This window comes from Oryzias latipes, chromosome 12 (genome assembly GCF_002234675.1).
Source record: "Oryzias latipes chromosome 12, ASM223467v1".
Taxonomy (NCBI): Eukaryota; Metazoa; Chordata; class Actinopteri; order Beloniformes; family Adrianichthyidae; genus Oryzias; species Oryzias latipes.
Window position 1 is genome coordinate 18520318 of NC_019870.2, and position 22216 is coordinate 18542533.

Consider the following 22216-nt stretch of genomic DNA (forward strand, 5'->3'; position numbering starts at 1 on the left):
TTTCTATCTTGGAGAAGCATCTTAGGTTTCCAGGGGAGTATACCTACCCGAAGTGACAGATTCTTTTTTTAGGAACAACAGTATCAAGGGTCGCACGAAGAAGAGGCTGTGACTCTGCCAAACACACAGTCCAATTGTGTGGGAGAGAAGCTTGGAAAGGTGCCCTTAACAGTGTTCATACACAGTGGCGCAGGAAACGGTAATAATAGTTTCTCATACCTAGAAGTAGCATACAAACACCTACCATGGATTCTCTTAAACAGATCTCTTCAGTTCTTTGATTTTCATATAAAAAAATGTAATAAAACTGAGCAGACAAAAAGGGGGGTGCTGGTGTGGGTTAAAAGTGTTCCAGGAGACAGGACTATAATCCTCTCAGCGTGGGATCCAGGCTCATTAAAGCGCTCTCCCACCTCTCTTGGACCTGTCACCAGCTGAACTGGGACCTATTTAGGGTGGAACCCCTTCTTTTAAGAAACGGGGCTGCGGAGCCCTTTATTTCTAGATCCTGGGAACTAAATCGCAACACAGCTCCGCACTCGACTGTGTGTTTGAATGAGCACAGATCCACTGATTTCCATCCATACAGAAACCTATTATGCATACCCACTTATCCATTTGCAGGGTCACAAGGAGCCTGTCCTGGTTTACATTAGGAGGCAGACGTCAGAATGCAGCCATGCATTTAGCTCTTTTCATTAATGTGTCTCTGTCTGGGGACTTGATAAACAGGTAGATTAACAAGTTTACGATTTAGACAAACACAATGATCATAATTGAATCACATTTGTGTTTGGATTGCATCCACCTAAATGCATTTTGGGGTTTTTATTCATGATTAAAACTTTCTTAAAAATTACCCATGATATTTTATTTAGTTATTAACAAACAAAAATTACTCAAATTTGAGATATGTCATCATATTAAATAATAAAGGAAAATAAGTACTGGGATGTGGGCAGTACTCCAAAAATGTACTTCCAAAAATTGAATACAATTTACAGATTGCTTTGAAAATAGGTCAGCTTTTAAAATACAAAATGATGTGAAAACTGAGAAAAAAGACAAACAGCCTTGATGAACAACAATTTTCTGTGATTGCAGTTACTTCCCAAATAATCAGTAATGGAATCAATATTTGGCAAAAACATGACAAAACAAAACGCCCCCTTGGATCCATCTTTAGCTCTCTATAAAAAAACAAAAAACTGCCTCCAAACCCCTCATTCCTCTTGAACAGCAACACCCCCCCCTTGTGTTGGTATGCGGCTAATGCCTATTGGAAATGATGGGAGGGTCTGCGGCTGAAGCTCCACCTTTGTTCTGCTCACAGACCAACACTCACAGGTAAGTTCTTTAAGGGCTGTAATCCAAAGCCAGCTGAGCAAGTTGAAGCTGTGTGCAGGTTGACAGGAAGCGACATGCAGATTCCATTCTGCACAGCACAGACGATGGACCACACAGCCAAACATCCAGATGATGCCCTCCAGTAAATACAGGCTGGGTGACAGGAGCCTGAGGAAGGATGGGAACTTTTCTGGCTGATTTGTTTCTACTCTTGTTGATTTCTACTGGACACGTTTCTGCAGGTACGGGTCAACAGAAAGGCGAATTCTATCTCCATGAACTAATTCCACACTTGCTTTAACATTGAAACATAGCCACCCAAATGTATTTAATCCAATTTTATATTGTAAACTGGTGTCATATGGCAAAATGCTGGATTATTTTTTGATTGCATGCTTGATTAAACAGAACAAATTGATTGGACTTTGCTCATCTGAATAGATGTTTTCTGTTATGGTTCTAACATTCTAAAGAAAATATTTGACAGAATCAGGTGTGTTCTTGTTTGAACAGAATCATTTCAGTAAACTGAGTGGATCAAAAGTGGAAGTTAAAACATCTGCAAAGCTACGACACAAAGAAGGGAACTCTGATTGTTTCGGTCACTCTTGCATGACATGACTTGAAAGGCCTGCATTACCATTCAAGGTGCCTGGAAGATTATTAATAATCCAGTGTCTGGATTAGACATTCATTGGACACATGCACTGACAGTGAGCTTATAGGGTTTAAGCATAGCGGCATGCTGGGCCAGCCTGCTGACCTGGTGTCTTTCATTTCAGACCTGCCACAACATTAAAAAATACTTTTTCCTTTGATGGCATTCTTTAACTGAACAGCAGAAAGGATTATGGAAAAAAAAGGAAAAATTACAAGTATATTCAAATCTGCGGGTTACGCACGGCGTTTATGTGTATTTTTCTGTATTTTTGCTAAGCAAAAAATATTTTATGGCATTGTTTTTTTTTTTTTTAATATGTGTAGTTTGAATGTATATTACAAACTTTCCGGTTAAACAACCTGATGAGTTACATTTTTAGTCATGATACTTTTATTATTGATGGCTAAAATGTACATAATATTTCACATTTGCACAAAGATAACCAGCTTTACTAAGCTAACACTTCAGTCGAACCGCTCATCTATAAACAAAACTATAAAAACCTTTTATTTCAACATTAATTCCAGATTTTCTATAAACATTATTTGAAAAAGAAAGAAGTTCTGTTTTATGTTATGATTATTTTAAACAGTTTATTTCTTTGATTTTTGTTCTAAAAGCCAGAGTGTCATCCTCTCTCGACAACACACAAACACTCCTGTGACCTCCATTTGCCGCATGTGGTAGTTTCCATATTTGGTCCCCCTCTTTTGATTGAGCGCTCCATTACTGCTTTTTTCTAGGTCAAATCAATGAAAATGAAGACAGCTTTTCCGTGCATAATTGACAGTCATTTAAAGTAGCTTAGCTTTTTTATTTTACAGAAGTGCTAACACTGATGTTAAACTCTATGAAGAAAAGCTGTTTACAGTCTGTAACATAGTTTTTCCAAGTTGAATCATTTTTTACAACTACTCAAAATTAAAGCATAAAGCAACCTTTTATATTTGCCCAAAAATGAATGCTAGATGACAGATCTAAGCCTATAATTATGGCAAAAAACATTATTGAACTTGAAGTTTCCCATTTCAGCATGCAATTACCGTAAAAACCTAAATAATTAGGTTTTGTTTGTATTTTAAACACATTAAAGGTCAATTTGTGTCATTTGGATCAATAGGGGGAGATAATTAGCATCAGAACGCTTCATTAGAAGCTTTCATTGAATGCATTAGGAGTCATTAATTGAATTCAATAAATGCTACAAAGGATTTTAAGACAGCACATTAACAGGTCAGGTCATGATTAGGGTTAATGGAACTGTGACCGATCATGACCACATTAGGTTCGGAGCTTTTCAACACACCTATCTGTGTCATTTTTCTGGTGCAGTTTCTTTCTTTGGAGATGGCTACATTCACCTGCGCACGGTTGAGAAATCCATTCAGACGGTGATCCACGTGCGGTTTCGCACATCCAGTCAGATGGGACTGCTGTTTTTGGCAGCAGGAAACAAAGACTTCTTGCTTTTGGAGCTGATCTCTGGGCGTTTGCAGGTAAACTCAAGAGTGCACATTGAGAGTAACCAAAAAGAAAAACATGGACATTATAATTTCGCACCTAGAAAAAAAAAGCGACCCAAAAAAAGTCTTTAAGCTTTTTCTTTAAAAATATGTCAGCATTTATTATCCAAAGGAGGAGCAAAAGAAACAAGTTGGTGTTAGATTGCTCACAGAGTGAGAAAAAAATGTAACCCCCCCTGGCACTGGCTTCATTTCAGAACAAGTTCCTTCATGACTGAGTTTGAGAGTATAAACCACAAAAGAGGGATGAAAAAAAAAAAATCAAGACAGCGTGGCTACAAATAAAAGCTTGTAGTTTGACACTATCCTTTAATCTCAATTTAACAACTGCACTGGTTGTTTTTAATTTAGATACTTCAGGAGATCTCTATCTCATCAGTATAATTTGTGTGCTGCCTGCATGTGTGTTGAGACAGAAATAGAAAATACTTCAAAGACTTTGTTGTTTTGTTCTGTCTTTCCCCTTAAAGGTACGACTGGACCTGGGTTCAGGTGAACGCTCGCTTCGCTCAGCAAGGGGCCTTCACCTCAGCGATCTGGAATGGCACACGGTCCAGCTGAACCACACACAGAACAACATCGTCCTGACCGTGGACCAACATTCTCCCTCAAATCTTCGCATGCCAGGGCCAGATCTGGAACTTAACATTGAAGAAGGTGTCCTGGTTGGCGGGACAGCTGGGTTGAACCAATCATACCTTGGTATCTCAAATGGGTTTAGGGGTTGCATGGATAAAGTTGTCTTCAACGACCGTGATCTACTGTCTAATCTTCAGCTGTATTCTGGGTACAAGAGTACCCATGAAGTATTGATGGGCTGTAGTTCACAGTTTTCTGCTACGGAAGAAGATCCTATCGGGTTTTCCAGCTCCAAAGCCTTCATCTCTCTACCGCCATGGGAAGTACTTCAAGAGGGGGTGTTTGAATGCGATCTGCACCCTTCTGCAAAAGCAGAAAGTGGCGTGGTTCTGTATAGCTCTGGCTATGAAGGAGGATTTGTAGCCATTGAAATCAGGGACGGTCATCTGGTGATTTCGGTAGGAAATGGAAAAGGGAGCAAAACCGAGCTGCACTCTCTTACAAATGTCCACAGCAATCACACCTGGTATCCCATCCAGCTGTACCTACTGCCCCACAGCATCCAGCTGAAAATAGACAAGGAGTTGGTTAAGGCCAGCCTGAGCCAGGAGCTTAAAGTCATTCCGCTCAAAGGACCTCTCTTCCTAGGAGGTTTAAATGAAAAAGCTATGGTAGAGGCAAATGGTTCAGGAATGTCTTCTGTTGCATCTGGGGGAGCCTCTTTCACTGGATGCCTCAAAAACATTAAGGTAAACAACAAAAGAACAGGTCTACCTCAAGCCACGATCTCCAAAGATGTCAATGTGGGCTGCAAACAAAATCAAGAACCAATATCTGTGACATCCAAACCAACAAGTCCTCCAGAGTTGGACCTCACAACACAGACAGATTCTAAAAAAAGGAGGCCTAACTTCCTGTGGCTAAGAAAACTGGAGCTAGCTGAAGGTGGCCGGGCACCCCTGGAACCTAAGCATATGAAGGTGCAATTTTTTTTTATTTAAGTTTTAAATCGTGCTTTCTTAAGCTTTCTTGAATGTTCTCAATTATATTTGTCTTGCTTCTCATTTGCATTTTCCCCGTAAGGTAAACCTGGACTTTCGAAAACTGGGCATCCATCCTTCTCAGTTAAAGTTCCGCATTGAAGAGCTGCCTGTTCATGGCCATCTCCAGATGGACGTAGTTCAGGACGGGATGCTAAATAAAGGGCAGCATAGGAATATAACAGTGGGAGGAGAGGAAAAAGACCAGACGTTCACCATGCTGGATCTATGGCAGGGGCGCGTCACATACACTCACGACGGTTCAGAGGAGCGCAATGACTCCTTCACGTTTTCAGTCTTTGCCAGTAACGACAAAGAGGTTCCTGGTTTTCTAAAAGGCAAAGAACTCTACCGGTTTGACATCAGCATCAGTCCGGTCAACGATGCTCCTATTCTTAGCCTGCCTGAGGGAAACATTTTTACAGTGATAGAAAAGTCCAAACGACAGGTCAGTACTACAGGATGTCTACAGGATGCGTCTGAATATTGTGTTTACATTAAAAATCTAAATGAAAGATCTACCATGCCCACAGCTGACAACGGAGTTGCTAAGAGTGTCAGACCCTGACAGCAGTCCTGAAGAGCTGCTGTTCAGCTCCATGGGTAACCTTAACCCTGAGGCTGGCTACCTCGAGCACGAGGGAAACCTTGGCAGGTTGGTTTTGCTGCATCAACGTTACCCTCTTCTTATAAAGCATAAAGCACATTTTCTTGTGTTTCACTATAACAGGAAGTTTAGTGAAACATGGAATTGTACAGTACAGAAGTTAATTTTTTCTTTCAGGCCCATCAACTTATTCTCTCTCGGTGATCTAGAGGAGGGTAAGATCAGTTATGTTCACACAGGAGTTCTTGCCTCCAGGCTGGCATTGAGGGTCAGTGATGGCCACAAGGTGAGTTATTCATTGGTTTTTACAATGAATCCCTTGAAGAGTAGAATTTAGGGGAAAGAAATTGATGGTTTAAAGTGCTTCCTCACAGACATTATGGCTGTGTCTGAATTTACTCTCCAATTAAGGCATTCACCATTTTGTAGGGGTCTCTAACACCATAGTCCTGAAAGTTTCCCAGATGTATCTGGGAAAAACCGTTGATCACTAGATTTGCGAATATAGACCACAATGCATTGCGTTTGAAAGATTTAACATTTGAAAAATGGCTGAAACAAGTCAAGCGAGGGAGATGACCTTTAAAAGGACTTTGGTAAATGGGTGATTTCATATTTGGCGTTGCCAAAAAGAAAAACATTTGTGAGCATGTGTCCAAATTGCATTAAAATCCAGAGAACTGGTTAGTCTCGCAAATAGATAGCATTTTGGGGATTACAGAGTAATGAGTGAGTTTGGACACAGCCTAAATGTCCTAATGGTTATTCTTGATTTTACCTCTTTTCTTTCCCCATATTTAATACTACAGGTTATTTTCAGTTTTTGCTCACACCCTGATGCTTTCTGCTTTGCTTACTACAGGTGAGCAACACAGTAGTTTTGAGGGTCATGGCCGTGGCACTTGAACACAAACTGGTGAATAACACGGGAATCGAGCTGAACCAAGGCGAGGCTTGTATTATTACCAACCGTCACCTTGCAGTACAAGTGAACGTGGCGGATAACACAGTGGACATCTGGTACGATGTCGTTGAATTGCCAGAATATGGTGAGATCCAGAGGTTACACTCCAATGGGGACTGGAAGTCCACAACATCTTTTTCCCAAAGACTCCTCGATAAGGAGCGAATCCGATACCTCAGCACTTACAACGGCCTCCAGGCTCAAAGCAACATCACGGACCACTTTAAGTGTAAAATTGTTATTAATTCCCAGGCTAAAGGAGATGTTGTTTTCCCCATTGTGATCAACTGGATTCACTTAAAGGTAACACGTAGCAAGATGGAGGTCAATGGGCTTCAGACTGCTGTGTTGACTCCTGAGGACCTTCATGTGGTTTCTAAAGGCACTAAATTCAGTGAGAGTGAACTGTACTTCAGGCTCCTGACACTACCAAAGAAAGGGCAGCTCTTCTTCAATGGGAAACCTTTGCAAAGGAGCTCAACCTTCAGCCAGAAGAATGTCACAGATGGTTTGGTTAAGTATGCCCTTTTCAACAGGTTGCATGACGATACGAGAGACACGTTTGGCTTTCAAGTGTTTTCTGCACACGCTGCCTCAATGATGCACGACTTCAGGATCAACATTAAAGCCGAGTCATCCGCTGTCACCGTTGTAAATAAAGGCTTCTCGACTCTGGAAGGAGCAAGTAAAGTTATACCCAAGGATCTCCTATTTACTCACGTTGCAAACAATCGAGAAGTCCACTACACGATTACGACAACTCCCCGGCATGGCCAACTAAGGAAGATCAACCTCTCAAACTCAACTTCAATCAATGACAACATTGTCACTTTCACCAATCAGGACATCATTCAGGAGAGAATCATGTACGTCCACGATGACAGTGAGACAAAGCAGGATTCCTTCACATTCCAAGTTGTGGTTCACAAACCACACAAGCACACAAACAAGGAGGACAGACACACGACAGAGCACACCTTTAACATCTCCATACAACTTGTCAATGATCAGAAACCTGTCAGGGTCGTTGATAAAGTTTTCCACGTGGCTCGTGATGGTCAAAGACTGGTGACACTGGAAGATCTTCGATATCACGACGACGACACAGATTTTGACGACAGTTGGTTAGTGTACACACGGCGAGGGATTCCCATGGGAGAGCTGGTGCTGGCCAGTGATCCCAACCACAAGCTCTATGAGTTCACACAGCGTGACCTTGAGCAGGTTAGTCAAGGGACATCGCCCTCTAATGGTCTACATCTTTCAATATTGTATACAGTGTATATTATCCTCCAAGGTAGTAACAAAAGAAAACTATGTTTCCATAAATAATTAATTTAAAGGTTTTACAAACCATAACAGAGAGCTAGATATTTGAACATGTGATTTAAACTTAAGTCATTTTTAGATTTCATGTGCTAAGACTCAATGACTGTCCTCATTAGATTTTAGACTGAAACTGGACTCTTGGACATGAGCTCTAGCACAAGTGAACATGTTTCATTGTCTATTTTTGCTTTTAATTTTACGCACAATGACAAACAATATTTGTATTTTAATTTCTGCTCCTTCTGGTAAACTGAAGGCATTGTGGACCAATAAATGCACTCATAGGAGCTGCTTTAGAGCATCTCGGTGATAGAAAGTTACCATAGATCTGAAAAGAATTTAAATAACTTAGGTTTTTTTTTACCAGAAAATGGGATTATTTTTGCAAAAACCTTTTCCTTTTTTTGAAATTAATTATTCACATTAGTTTTGGTTTTTTAGAATTTCACATTAAATGTTAAAATAATGAAATACTATGCATAAAATTACATGAGTAGGTTTTATTTACGATTATGCAGTTTTTCCCCCCCAAAATAATGGCATAATGTAATCTTCTAAGACATAGTTTCTGTAGAGCGGCAGGAGTTCATTAGAAATTCACCCCTGAGTTGTTGGCGAGACCGTTGGCGTGGACCAACCCCGCCCCCCTTCCCCTCTCCCCTCTCTATTCTTTTTTTTTTCTACCTGTTCTGTCCAACAGGTGAGCAAACAGATGAGAGCTGAAAGCCTCTTGTGTTGGACATATTTTCCTGTTACAACATGGGGCTATGCATCTTCTGACAAACCAAATGTTTATTTAAATAAACATCTTTTGTGATTTAGACTTAACTTTATTTATGTTAATTATATTTGTAACAGTTTTTTGTTGAACTGGACTGTAAAGAATAGGAGGGAAAAAGACAGAGGGACATTAGAGAGAAGAGGGGGATAGGAGGGTGAATATAGAAGGGGGGGAGTAAATCATAAAGCAACAATCAACAAGTTGCTTGATGTTTATAATCATTACTGTCAGATTTAGATGTATAACAAATCCAAAAGCTCTCCATTCCTGAGAGCTTGGAGTAGGGAGTTTGTGGCCTGCCCAGTGTATTTTCTACATCAAAAATTTTCATAGGAGTGGATCTTTAAAAAAAAGTAAAATTTATTTCAAAGTTCTTTAGCCAAAAGGGATGGCTGCTCTTAACAAAAAAAAAGGACTTAAATCTTGAAACTATTGTTAATATATAAATGTGTTTGGCTTCAGCTTAAAAATAGTAGTATCTCATAGTATTCTGATTTGTTATAAATCAGCATAAATAATTTAAAATAAATAATTCTTAATGTTTTCTGATTCTAAAACTTAGTGAGAAGCTTTTATTTTTTTTAGAACAAACTGTGTAATTCATAGTTTTGTGCACATGTCTGCCAGAATTTTTACAAAAGTAAGTTTTGTACAAGTATTCAGAACTGGCTTTCAGCTTTTTAAAATAGTACTAAAATTGTAATTAAATGCTTTTTTTTCCTTACAATTCATTCCCCTAATTTAGATTTTTCTGCATTTTTTTCCTTTTTTTCAGAAAAAGGTGTTGTTCATCCACAGCGGAGTGAGTTTCGGGCGTTTTGTACTTTTTGTTACAGATGGCAAACATTATGTTTCAGCGCTACTTGAGGTAAATCAAAATTTTCAGCATCTTAGAAAAGGTTTTCTCTGTTTGAACGTCTAAGTGTGCTGCCTGAAAATGTCTGGTCATCGTCACAACAGGAAGATCTTTGTGATCATTTTGTATTTTGCAGGGTTTTTTTTTGTTGACTTTGAAGATTCCAAATGTGAAAAGATGCGTAGGTCTGTGGGATTTTGTGTTAAAAAACAGGGTCTTCAACAGGACCATTATAGTAAAATTGTGGCAAATTCACGTTTTAATCTGAAAAATAATGCATAAAAGATTTGAAAAATTCCTTATCTTTCTTTTCTTGATTCCTTTAAGCAGTGGATCTTTGATGGAGTTTCTTAAACAAAATGTTCTTGTATTTTGTATGGGGGCACTAGAATTGTGATTTGCTTCCTTCCCTCCCAATGACTGGTGCAGGTGATGGCTCAGGATCCCTACCTGCAGGTGGAGAACAACACAGGCCTCATGCTCCAGCGAGGGGGGATCACAGCTCTGACTTCGGCCAACCTCAGCGTCAGCAGCAACCTTGACATTCGAGACCCCCAGGAGGTGACCTTTGAGGTGTTCATTCCCCCCAAGCGTGGAGTCCTCTGCTTCAACGACGGACAGAAGGAGACCATCATCGGAACGGACGCCATCTCAGTTTTCACCCAGCGTGACCTGATGGCGGGACGGCTGGCGTATCATCACGGCGGAAGCCTGGAACTGTCAGATGGTTTTGAGGTGACGGCGAGAGCAAGGGAAAGGGTGACGGAAAGGAGACTGGAGAGAGGGATGAGGGAGGTACACCTGGATATAGGAGTGGCAATAAAAATTTACCTGGAGAGTCATCACCGACCGCCAACCGTCAAAAGGAATCACCTGGTGGTGGTGGCAGAGAAACAGAATGTTTCTATAAACAAGGAACATCTTGAGGTAAGAAAATCATCTTTTCTGCTTTTTGTCACCTACTTTTGATCCCAACATGTTGATCATTTCGTTGGAAGCATCATTTGTCTTGTTATCACTATGTATGTTTTGCCTCCAGGTGGTCCATGAAGACAGTCGGCCTGCAGAGATAGTTTTCACCATTCAAAGCCCCCCAAAGCTTGGCGTCCTCCGCAGATTACCGCCCAAGGACAAACTCAAGATTGGGAAAGAAGATCGGCATCACCTCCATAAGGTGCAGTCCATGTTCATCCAGTTTCAGGGAAACCGAAGGACGTGAAGCAAAGTCCTCTTTTCCCATGAGAAATTTTCGCGGATTTGCTCATCTAACTTTGTCTTTTCCTAAAGCAGTGGGTTTTAATTTCAAATAAAAAGGTTCATATTGCACATAACCTTCAGTTCTGTATTGAGAAACATCCTAGGTAATGTGAATATTAGTTTTACAGCTTTGCAAAATTCTTGCTTACTATTTTCATTTGGTGACTTTCTCACAGAGGCTCTTGGCATCAAAAAGTATCATTTCATTAAATTTGCAATGATTTATCACATTTAAGCAGCAGTTTCTAGTCATTTTGAGCTAAGCAAGATCTCCAAAATAGAATATTGTGAAGGGAATTTAAAAATGTAAATTGAGAGCTTTGAAAAAACAATCCATCTGGATCTGAACTCCTGTTATCCTCCTGTTTTAGTGTTCACTACCTGGACATAGCTGCTAGTCTTATGTTTTTATGCCAACTTCCTCTGAGTTTGGAGCAAGTCCTCACTATAGATATCTAACAAATCTGAAACATATGGAACACTAAGACAGATTTGCTCCAAAATTAGAATTTGAAGATTTATATCACCCGCCCACCCCCTGCCCTCGCCGTCCCTCTTTGACCCGACCTCACTAGGTTAGCGGCTGCTTTCCCTACATTATTCTCCCCCTCTTCCACATCCACCCTGGTCAGAGTTGTACGTGACCAATTACTGAAAAAAAAAACCACTTCTTTCAAATTGGCAGCTTTTCTGTTGGTTTTACCTCCTTAGCAACCATCTTCTTTTTTGGTCGTCTGGGGGTAACGAACTGGTCGATGTAGTTTTTAAAAGAATCGTTAAAAGTAAATTTTTTGATTTCCTAGGGAACTGAGGTTTTTGTTAACCACGCTCACATTCCTAATATAGTCATATTGTATGTTATATTGTTTCATTCAGCTTGAGCCAAGGATTCATGCATTACATTTTCACAATATTTGGTAAACAGAGGAATACAGGAACGCCACTTTTGGGAGCTCACACCACTCAAAATCTTTAACTTCTATTTTTTTTTTTTTTTTTTTTTGTTGTGCCTGCCCAACACAAGAGGCCCTCAGTTCTCATCTGCCTGCCCAGCTGTTGGACAGGACAAGTTAAAAAAAAAAAATCTTTAACTTCTAATTCCCACATTTTTCCCAAGTAGCTTCCCAGTGATGCTTGAGGAGTTTGGAAGCAATGGATCCAAATCCAGAGGAGGAGTTTTCATTTGTAGCTGGTAGCCAACTATAGGGGATTTGGTAGGCCCTTCCTGAGGTCAAAGGTCAATGAAACCTTGGTTGTGGTTGTAGACTTACGCTGGCAGTATGTGTGTGAAATTTTGTAAAGATCGCTCAAACAAAAGTTTCTCGTATGTGTTAAAATGTGAAAATTGCCAAATTTCACATTTTAACACAAAATGGCTTCCAAGCTGTAGGTCCTGAGGCCATCCCATAATCATTCTAAAACTTCCTTTGGATATCCACGTCATGTGTGTTTTGGTTTCATTATTTGATTTGGACTTTTTGGGGGGTCTTTATAAGAGATTTAGGAGTTAATTGATAATTTTTGAAAACAAAAATCCAAGTTTTTTCAATTCCTAGTCTCACATTATACCTGTTTGCTGGGTCATCTGTGCGTGCAGGTTGTCAGAGAGCAGCCAGCATTGTCCTTCACCCAGGAGGATCTCAACCAGGGGTTGATCATCTATCACCAGCAGGTGGCAGGAGGCACCAACGACTCAGTTCTGTTGGAGGCAACCAACGGGGTCACAAAGGTCGGTCCTATCAGGCTGGAGATTGACATCATACCACTCCTGCTTCCTCTCCAGGTAAAGATTGAACATCACCCCCTCCTTTTTTATGCTGAAGGTATTAACGTGGCTCAATTTACCAGCAGATTACGGTGACTTTAGATGAACAAAACATGTCTCTACAGGTATCTGACCTGACTCTGGATGAGGGGTCTTCTCTGCCTCTTACAACCAACATCATTAAAGTTGCCAGTCATCACTTTGCGGGGATGAATTTCCTGTACCAAGTCATTGTTCCACCGAGGTTTGGACACTTGGAGCACAGCAGGATTCCGGGAATGCCCATCACCGCTTTTACCCAGACGGAGGTTTGACTGAGATCAGCAATCAAATCACAACAACAAATAAATAAATCATGACCTTTTTTTGTCATTTCTATCAATGGAGCCAGAAGATGCTGGAATCTCTTTTTATCTGTTTCCAGGTGGAACAGGAGTACATCGCGTACGTCCACGACGGCAGCGAAACCCTGACAGACAACTTCACCGTTGTGGCCAACCAGACAGAAACGAGGAAACACAGCCCGCCGTGCACCGTGCACATCAATGTCACGCCAGTCAACGACGAAACTCCTGTTGTGACCACAAACCGTGGACTTAAGGTGAGATTTGAGCCACAAAAAACCCTTTAAGGGAACATAAAGATATCTTTTTGTGATTATTTTTTTTAGATCCATCAATTCTGAATAAAGTGTACATGCATTTACTTTCAGACTTTATTTTTATTTAGTTTTTCAGCTAATTTAACTTATAAATCATAGTTAAAAAGAAGTTTAATACCAAAAATAACTAGTCCTTTGGTCTGACCTCCTTCTCCTTCCCTCTTGCAGATCAGAAACTGTCCATTTTTATTTTTCACTGATGAATGCTCTTTTTGCTGCAGAACTTAGAAAAAATGTAAATAATTTCATGTATAAAAAGTATCACAAGCCTTCACCGTTCCAACAGGATGTAAATGCATTAAAATCCTCTGCAGAAACATTTGAAGCGCCTTTCAAAGGTGCTTATCGGCAGTAAAAATAGAGTTATTTACGAATAAATATTTAATGTTTGTAACTGCAAAACACTTTTTCTTCTTGTATAAAGTTCTGTGAGTGACAGTTATTTGTGAATATATAAAAATGCAGCTTAGGAATGATTTTTTTGTCAAAAGCAAAAGTTAAGTGAAATATTTGTTATTTCATTGGCGTCTTGCTTAGATTTCAATAGATGCGCCTTTACAGCCCTTTTTGCACAAATTGTTATTGTTAAAATAATTAAGTATTTTAAAAAATGTGCAGTATGTTATTACACATACAAAACAGAAGTACCTGTGTGCATCATCAGCTTCAAAATACTGCTGATCTGAAATAAATGACCAATTCCTAACAACACCAAGCCTCTACAGTCATTCTTCACTGGTAATTGAATGTCTTAACTAAGGAACACCTCTGTGTTCTTCTGTTCTGGTTCCTGTAGGTGTGGATGAATTCAGTAACAGACATAACAGTGAAAGATCTAAGTGCAGAAGACTCTGATACTCCACCTGAAGGGCTGGAGTTTGTCGTCACGCCACCCAGCAATGGCTATTTGGCCTTGAAGACTGCTCCATCCCGGCACATTTTAAACTTTACACAAAGCCACATCCAGAGCAGACAGCTGCTGTTTGTGCACAGCGGTGAGCTCTCTTTTACTTGAAGAAAAGCGTGTGGGCAAATCAGTCTGTGTAATACTTCTCTTTGTCCTTTTCCAGGTGCGTTATTGGGTGGTTTTCACTTCCAGGTGAATGATGGCGTAAACTTTGCCCATCGTCAGATCTTCAGCACGACTGCGTACTCTCTGGTCCTGACCCTGCAGAGAAACCACCGCATGACTGTCTATCCAGGTACAGACTTCTCAGTCAGTATCAGTAACTACTTCCTAGAAAGGGATATGACTGATTTTACGTTCCAAACAGGTTTAAATAATGAAAAAAACTTTCTCAAAATGGGGAAAACTGATGTAATTTTGTCCGATTATCAATAAAGTGACACCAAAATAGAAACATTGGTGAAACTGTAATATTAAATACATCCACAAGGTGGCGTCATTTAATTGAGCCAAGTTTCTGATTCAGACTGATTTCCACTTAACTAAAAAGTCTCCTATTGTCTGAAATGATAAACGTCTCCTCTTTATTTTGCCTGAGTTGCTAAAAAATAATTTCCTTTTAAGGATAATTTAGAACACCTTAAATATTTATATTAAAATGTTTATTGGAAAGAACCCTTCATGGCTTTTAAAGTTAATTTAACTTTTTTTTTCTTTTTGAGTTGCAGCAATTAACAACGACTGAAAATTTTATAATAGAAACATAAAAATGAAAAAAAAAAGGAAATAATTGAGGTGAAAAATAAAGAAAAAAAAGTGGCCAAAGTTCTCCTCGATTAAAAAACTTTTTAGGACTTACTCTGCACAGTAAAAACAAATTACTGTTACTTTTTTTTCTATGCACTTTTCAAGTCTTTTCTGCTACTTTTCATCATGACTTGTTTACATAATGATTTGCTGTCTTCTGTCATTCGTCTCCTCTGTTCATCCTGCAGGTTCTGTGACACCAATTTCCAAGCAGGAGCTTCAGGTCGTGACCAACAACATCAGTGACATCAGAAGAAACCAGTCCATCGTTTTCGCAGTAACCGCTCCCCCCAAACTCGGTCGCTTGGTCCAACGAATGCCTGACAACTCCACCAGAGGCATCCACACGTTTACTCAAAGCATGGTAGGAACGTGTTTGTGTGCGTGAAGGTCAGTGGATGAACAGATGATGAGAAAGAAATCTGGGAAGGAAGTATTCTGCAAATGGTGGCAACAAAAAAGTACAAAAATAACTTTGACGATTATGTGGTGTGCAGTTAATGAATAAAACTAATTTTAATTAATTAAAAAAAAATCTGGAAAAAAGTCAGTTAAATTGTAATATTCGGATATCTGCAAGGAACTTCCAAAATCCAAACTTTTAAAAGATCTGTTATTAATTATTTAACTTTTGTTTTTTAGATATTTATGATTATGATTATGATTTTGCAAATACAGAAATATATTTGGACCAGTGAGAATGTCAGGCAGTGGTATTAGCATTGTGATCACAGACAGAATCATTTTTCTGCTGTAACCTCATTGGATTATTTCCTTCATCCCAGGTCAACGATGGGGTCATCTTGTACGATCAAAACAGGCCGGAGTCGGTGGGCTGGTCGGCTACAGACTCGTTTTCTTTTACCGTCTCCTCTCCACCTGCTTTCCTCCCAACGCACTCTTTCACCATTCTGATATCCTACCAAGCCAACGAGCATCATGACTTTGTCCACAACAAAACCAGACTACTCAACAACGCAGGTATCCTCTCTTCTCCAGCCAGGTTAGCGCTTCGTCCCCAATAAGAGACTTTTTTTCTTTCAAAATTTTCTGTCCCACAGGTGCTGTGGTGGCTGAAGGAGGCAGGGTGACCATCGACAGGTCCAAGCTGGACGCCTCAAATCTGCTGGGAAAAGTTCCGGTAACCCATCAGAAAGACCACCACGTCATGTATCGAGTCATTTCTCTGCCTCGCCATGGAATTCTGTCCATCCGTGGGCATAACCTCACCAGGTTCATATTTGACTTCTTTGTTTTTCAAAACTGAAATCCAGCGGGCTAATGTATAGTAAAGTTGAAAAAAAAAGCTGACATCCTTTTGAAAGCATCATGATGCTCTTTGTTTAAATGTGTAGCTCACATTTTATTCTTTTTACTAAAAAAAAAGATTTCTGTGCTTTCACCTTTCCCCAGGAATCAGCCGGACTTCTCACAGGTTACCCTGAACAAGTTCGGCATCACATACGTCCATGACGACTCGGAGACAACCAGTGACAGTTTCACTTTCCGTGCCTGGGTGGCCCCCCTTGATTACTCCTCACTCTCCTCCTCCTCCTCTTCCCTGTCTGCATTCTCCTCTGATTCATCCTCCACCAGCTCCTTCTCTTCCCTGTATTCCTCCTCATCCCGGGACCCCGCTTCCCGCCAGCATGGGCTCAAAGAGAACGTGGCGGTGACAGAGATGTTCAACATCACAGTCACGCCAGTCAACGACCACCCTCCACTCATCCGGAGCAGAGCCCCCAGCATGAAAGTCGTTGTGGGGGAGAAAGTTGTTCTTGGACCCGACAATCTCCAGGTGAGCCAGAGGAAAGTTTTCATCATCCTCTAATCATTTACATTTGACCAAAATTGTGGAAGCAGACAAATCCTGCAGTTTTATATCTATAGTTTAAAAAAAACAAGTACAGCAAAAGAAATTAATTTTATAAAGTGAAACAAATCATTTTGACTTTCTTATTCAGGTAGAGGACCATGATACCCCACCGGAGGAGCTACACTATTTCGTGATCAGTAAGCCCAACAACGGTTACCTGACGCTGGGAGAAAGACCAGAGCCAGTGACCTCCTTCACTCAGTACGATGTCAATCATGGGCGGCTTCACTTTATCCAGCAGGTGATTAGTATTTATTTTCTGAAGTTCAAAAATGTTTGTGTAGGAGCAACACAGTTAAAACAATTTTTTTTAAATTTGGCATATTATTTTAATTCCTCTTTATTTTTTAACAAGTTTACAAACAAACAGTAAAATTTATAAAAATGTGTGCATTTTTTCTGCAAATAAAAGAAAGAAATATTCCCCAATCTCTGAATTGTTTTAACTGCTTTTCTATTTTTTCCCACTAGGGGGAGCCATCCACAGGGGTTTTCTATTTCAACGTCACAGATGGTCACCACCGCCCTCTTTACAAACTTTTTAGCTTGGAGGTGGTTAAACCCTCTGTTTCCATGGTAAACAACACTGGTCTGTCATTGGTTCAGGGGCGCACAGCTGTGATCCTGACAACCAATCAGCTGGCAGCTCAAACTAACGGCCAGAGACAGGCTAACATCTCCTACACGGTCACCAAGCACCCTCGGCACGGGCGCATTGCTATTAATGACCAAGAGGTGACCACCTTCCGCCACGAAGACCTGCAATTTGGACGAGTGGTCTATCATATGACAGATCTGAGTGAATCGGAGGACAGTTTTCAGATCTTAGTGTCGGCGTCCTCTCCTGGTGTTGATTATGAAAACGTTCCAAACCAGACGGTAAACGTGACCGTGCGGCCTCTGATCTACCTCAGGGAACCGGTTAAAGTTCCCAGTGGCATTGCAGTGAAACTGGGGAAAGCCATGATCGATGCTTCCGAGCTGGCCAGAATTAGCAGAGCAAACCCAGTTTTTGAGGTTCTGTCTCCACCAAAACACGGGAAACTAGTCAAGGTAAAAGTTTTTGTTAGTCCTACATCAATTATGAAGTAAGGAGCTTCTGTCCTGTAAGTCTTGCTGTTGACTCTCCTCTGTGCAGATCACCTATGACCCCAACAGAGCATCAGAGGTGCTGAAGTCCTTCACCTTTAGAGATGTTGTCCAAGGCAGAGTTGCCATTGAGGAGACTCTCAGTGATGATGAAAATCAGTTCCCCAGCAATGGCTCCATGCTCACTATAACTCAGCGGCGTGCACCGGCCACACCCCTCAACGACTCCTTTGTCTTCTTGGTGAAGGCTGGAAACGTTCAGCCAGCAAAAGGCGAGCTCCACTTCACCATCTTCCCCCACCACCAGATGCGTCACGGTCCAGGTGGTTTCACCAAAGTGGATGGCAGAAGTCACAAACACACAACCGCTAATGGTCAGAGACACAACAAGACAAGCACAAGAGTTGGGGAGGAGCGCACAGGGCAGGAGGCCATAGATGAGGTCTCACGTCCTCATATTTTGACGGATAAGGTCCAGAACAAAACCCAGCGTACCAGAAAGCCTCAGAACCGTCATGGCAAACGCACACATACTCATGGAGGGAGATCTGGAGGCGTAGCAGAGGGAGCAGGAGATGGGCAAGGTACTCCTCCATTGCCTCATGCTCCTCCAGTCCCAGAGATTCACCGTCCAGTCAATCCTCCGGATTCAGAGCTGATTCACGTAGAGATCCTTCCTCGCCCTTCCTCTGACCCACTCCTTATCATATTACCTCTACTCGCCTGCTTGCTCCTAATTGTAATTCTCGTGGTTCTGATTCTGGTGTTCCGCCATCGCAAGGAGAAGCAGGCCCGGCAGCGGCTCATGCACGAACTTGCAGCAGTGCATTTGCCCACAGAGGACAGCCCGTACCTGGGCCGACCAGAGCGGAGCGTGGCAATGCCCTCAGTGATGGTCACGCCACTGGGCTCAGCAAGCTGCCCGACCTCCCCGAGGGTATCTATGAGTCCAAGGAGAAGTCTGGCCCCCGGAATGACCTTCTGGGGACCGTTTGAATCAGAGTTTGCAGGTGTAGACAGGAATATAAAAGGCTGTAACAGAAGAGAAAGACACACGGTAACTTGTGGTAGGGCGGTCCCTCTTTCCGTCGCAGGATTTCAGACCTCTGCTAGATCTCAGTCCCCAACTTTGAAAGAAAACCAGTACTGGGTTTAAAGGAAGTAATTCATGCATAAACTGTGCCTTAGAGATGTACAGTATTTGTGAAGGTCATAAAGAAGTACTGTGTTTTCTTCTATAGAGCATGTGCAGAGAAATGCGCCTTCAGGGCTTTTAGGTCTAGACCACAGTTGTTTGCGCTGTTTGGGCAGGTCCAAAAGATTGTCTGAACTATCGGATAATGTAAAAACAAAAATCTTTAGTTTACTTGCAAGCAAACCTAAATTCATCTAGTTTATAGACAGTTGATAGTGATGGACCGCAGCGTTAGGAAGTCTAGCAAAAAAAGGAATAAAGAGGAATTGCCTTCACTGTCGCGCATTTCAGAATAAAAAACTAAGTTCATAGTTTGAATGAGAAGAAAAGTGAATAGTAGAAGCAGAATGCCACAACAATGTGCAGATTGTGCACAATCTTGTCCACCCTTGTCCACAAGTCCACCCTCAACAGTGCAGTGTGAAACCATGGATGCATCACGCAACCTGCTTAATCCCGTTCAGAGTTACTGGGTTGCTGGAGACAAGTCAGCTATTGTTGGAGAAAGGTCTACTTTGACGATTTATTTTTAGTAAAGCACAAGCTGATTCACCATGCATCTTCTAAATACGATTAATCTCTTTTTGCATCATATGGTTGCTGGAGCCTATCCCGGCTACTGTTGAGCGAATGCCAATCCATTGCAGGGGCACACAGAGATGGACAACCACACACTCTCATCCACACTGACTCACTAGTTAGCAGCAGTGTAAGAATATGGAGGAATAGGGCTGTATGGTGGCGGTTAGGACTCTTGCCTCACAACAAGAGCGCCCTATGTGTGGAGTCTGCATGTTCTCCCCTGCCCCCCTGGCACTACAGCTTCCCTCCACCATCCAAAAACATGCTTCATAGGTTAACTGGTGAATCAAATTAGTGTGAGCATTGGTGTAGGATAGGCTCCAGCAACTCCAGAAGGGATTCAGCAGGCTCTGAAGACAGATGGAAGAGAAGTGATATATTTTTGCATTTGTTGATGGGCTGGACAGACAAAGCAGACCTTGGATGATTAATGTTAGGTAATGGATGTTGCCCCTCACAACCTTGTTGCAGCTGACAGATATCTGTTTGTTTGTTTGTACTGTGCATGCAAAGTAACACTTTCACCCAGCACGGTAACCAGTTTCTCTGCCTATTTTGCACTTTTTCATGTTTCATTTTTGCTCATTTGTTTCCATTTGAGCCACTGAGCTCCTGATAGTGAAAAACAGTGTAAATATTTTACAGTGAATTACTGTTAGCAGCTTCCCAGATTGTTGGGGGATTTCAACAAAATTGTAAACCCTTAAATGTCTCCCTTTCCTGCCTTTAATGTCCGTACTCAGTTTTTCCTGAACCTCTGCATGTGAATTATTTTAATAAAGAAAGAAGAAAAAAGTGGTTAAAGTCAACCACATGTGTCAACTAGAGTCTTTAAAGGTTTTTTGTGCCACTTTGTACATCTAATATTTGTTTTTAACAAGCAACTTTGAAGTTCTGGCAAATGCTCTCAGTGCTGCGGAGGTTTGTAAAAGCAGACCTGAAAAGTGGAACTGTAAAATCTTTGTTAAAATAGATTCCTCTTTCTCAGGAGTCAGTTTATGTTACAGCAGGTCTTCATCGCATTTCAGATTAAACTACAATAAAGTTTTACTTTACTAGTTCTTTTTAACCCCCCAAAACATGAAATGAAACTAACGATCTGTCGTTTAGTTTCGCAGCTTCTGCAGACAAGGGAGTATTTTAATTTTACTCCTAATTAATTTCATTTTAGGATTTCAAGTTACTTTTTCCAGGATTATCTGGGGAAAAAAATCTCTTTTGGAGAGCAATGACAAAAGACACAATCAGAAAAATTGAATAAACTGCTTCCTAAAATGTTTAATGACAATCTACAGAGACGGAAGAGAAAGGGTAGATGTGAATAATATATGACCTGGGGTTAGAGTGAAGTGATATGCAGCCTGTGAAAGGTGGTGTCTTCTATCAGAGACACAGTGCAACTGCTTCCAGTGGAAAACAGGAGAGGATGTGCTTCCCTTTAAAAAAAACATTACAATCACAACATCTAAAGGTTTCCCCAACTGAATTCCACAATCCAAAATAAAAGCATTTAGAATAGTGGTTGACATTTTGAGTTTACGGTAGCAGCTACTGCAATAAAGGCAGAGATTTTTATGTTTGACCCCTGGAGTTTCACCCCGAGACATCGACACGAAGGGATGAGACAGAGACGCTCCACCTGTGACGTGATCTTTTCGGAAAGATTAAACCAACGACCTGCTACGTGACCGAAACTTCAAAATCGTTCAAATGTTTAATTAGAAACCCTATATGGTGATTTACTTGGCAAATAAAGTTTTAGTGCCTTTTATGAGGTCTTTTTACCGATAAAAAAAAATTAGTTTAGGCAAAAAACTTCAGCTTCATCGGATGAGGAAAAACATGGATTCTTTAAAGAGTGATTTATTAATGTCTCATAAAGGGCATTTAACACGTCAGTCAAACATTTCCTTAAAATAATATTTACCCACTTTGGGAATCCCAGATCCTGGAAGCTGAAAATCTTCCCAGGAGAAAAATCCTGCTAAGAATTCAGTCCAGGATGTGTCTCCGGGAGCTGAAAATGTTTTGGCAAAAGGACTGGAGAAACAAACACGTCTAAGTTGTTTATTTTTTTATCAGGTTATCAGGGCAGGTCAGTGAAACTATACTGCCATTCTGAGAGTCAGGTTTGAAAGCAGGCTGGCTCCAGCATTTATTAATCAACATTAGAAGAAGCTTAAATATTCTAAAATGAATGTTCTGCAAAGCCTGACCTTTGACCTCACTACAAGGCAAACATCAAGCTTGCGTTTCACTGACACAACTAGCAAAGAGGAAACATTCGAGTCAGGATTTTGTAATTCTCAAAGCCCCACAACCCAAATAGGAATGTCCCCTTTTGCAGTTTCAGGTTGCAAACCTGTTAAAATACAATACTGTGAGGGTCA

The 22216-nt window shown here is 40.9% G+C and overlaps 1 protein-coding gene across 1 annotated transcript; it reads left to right on the plus strand.

The window, feature by feature from the left end:
• Positions 1-1349: 1349 nt before the first annotated feature.
• Positions 1350-20635, plus strand: LOC101159600 (chondroitin sulfate proteoglycan 4-like). The gene is made up of 22 exons (XM_011481940.3): positions 1350-1589; positions 3341-3504; positions 4002-5090; positions 5194-5598; positions 5684-5805; positions 5935-6043; positions 6620-7945; positions 9607-9699; positions 10117-10614; positions 10727-10861; positions 12542-12727; positions 12835-13017; positions 13134-13310; positions 14167-14365; positions 14441-14572; positions 15273-15448; positions 15870-16065; positions 16146-16317; positions 16498-16882; positions 17049-17201; positions 17432-18013; positions 18099-20635. Exons 1-22 carry the CDS (start codon positions 1526-1528, stop codon positions 19203-19205), a joined length of 7653 nt encoding a protein of 2550 aa, XP_011480242.2. The 5' UTR covers positions 1350-1525; the 3' UTR covers positions 19206-20635.
• Positions 20636-22216: the final 1581 nt, after the last annotated feature.

Excerpts from the sequence above, each read along its gene's own strand:
- LOC101159600 (XM_011481940.3), top strand. The coding sequence starts at position 1,526 with ATGGGAACTTTTCTGGCTGATTTGTTTCTACTCTTGTTGATTTCTACT. Across the intron at positions 1,590-3,340 it reads TACTGGACACGTTTCTGCAG|TTTCTTTCTTTGGAGATGGC; the intron begins GTACGGGTCAAC and ends TTTCTGGTGCAG. Across the intron at positions 10,862-12,541 it reads ATCGGCATCACCTCCATAAG|GTTGTCAGAGAGCAGCCAGC; the intron begins GTGCAGTCCATG and ends CTGTGCGTGCAG.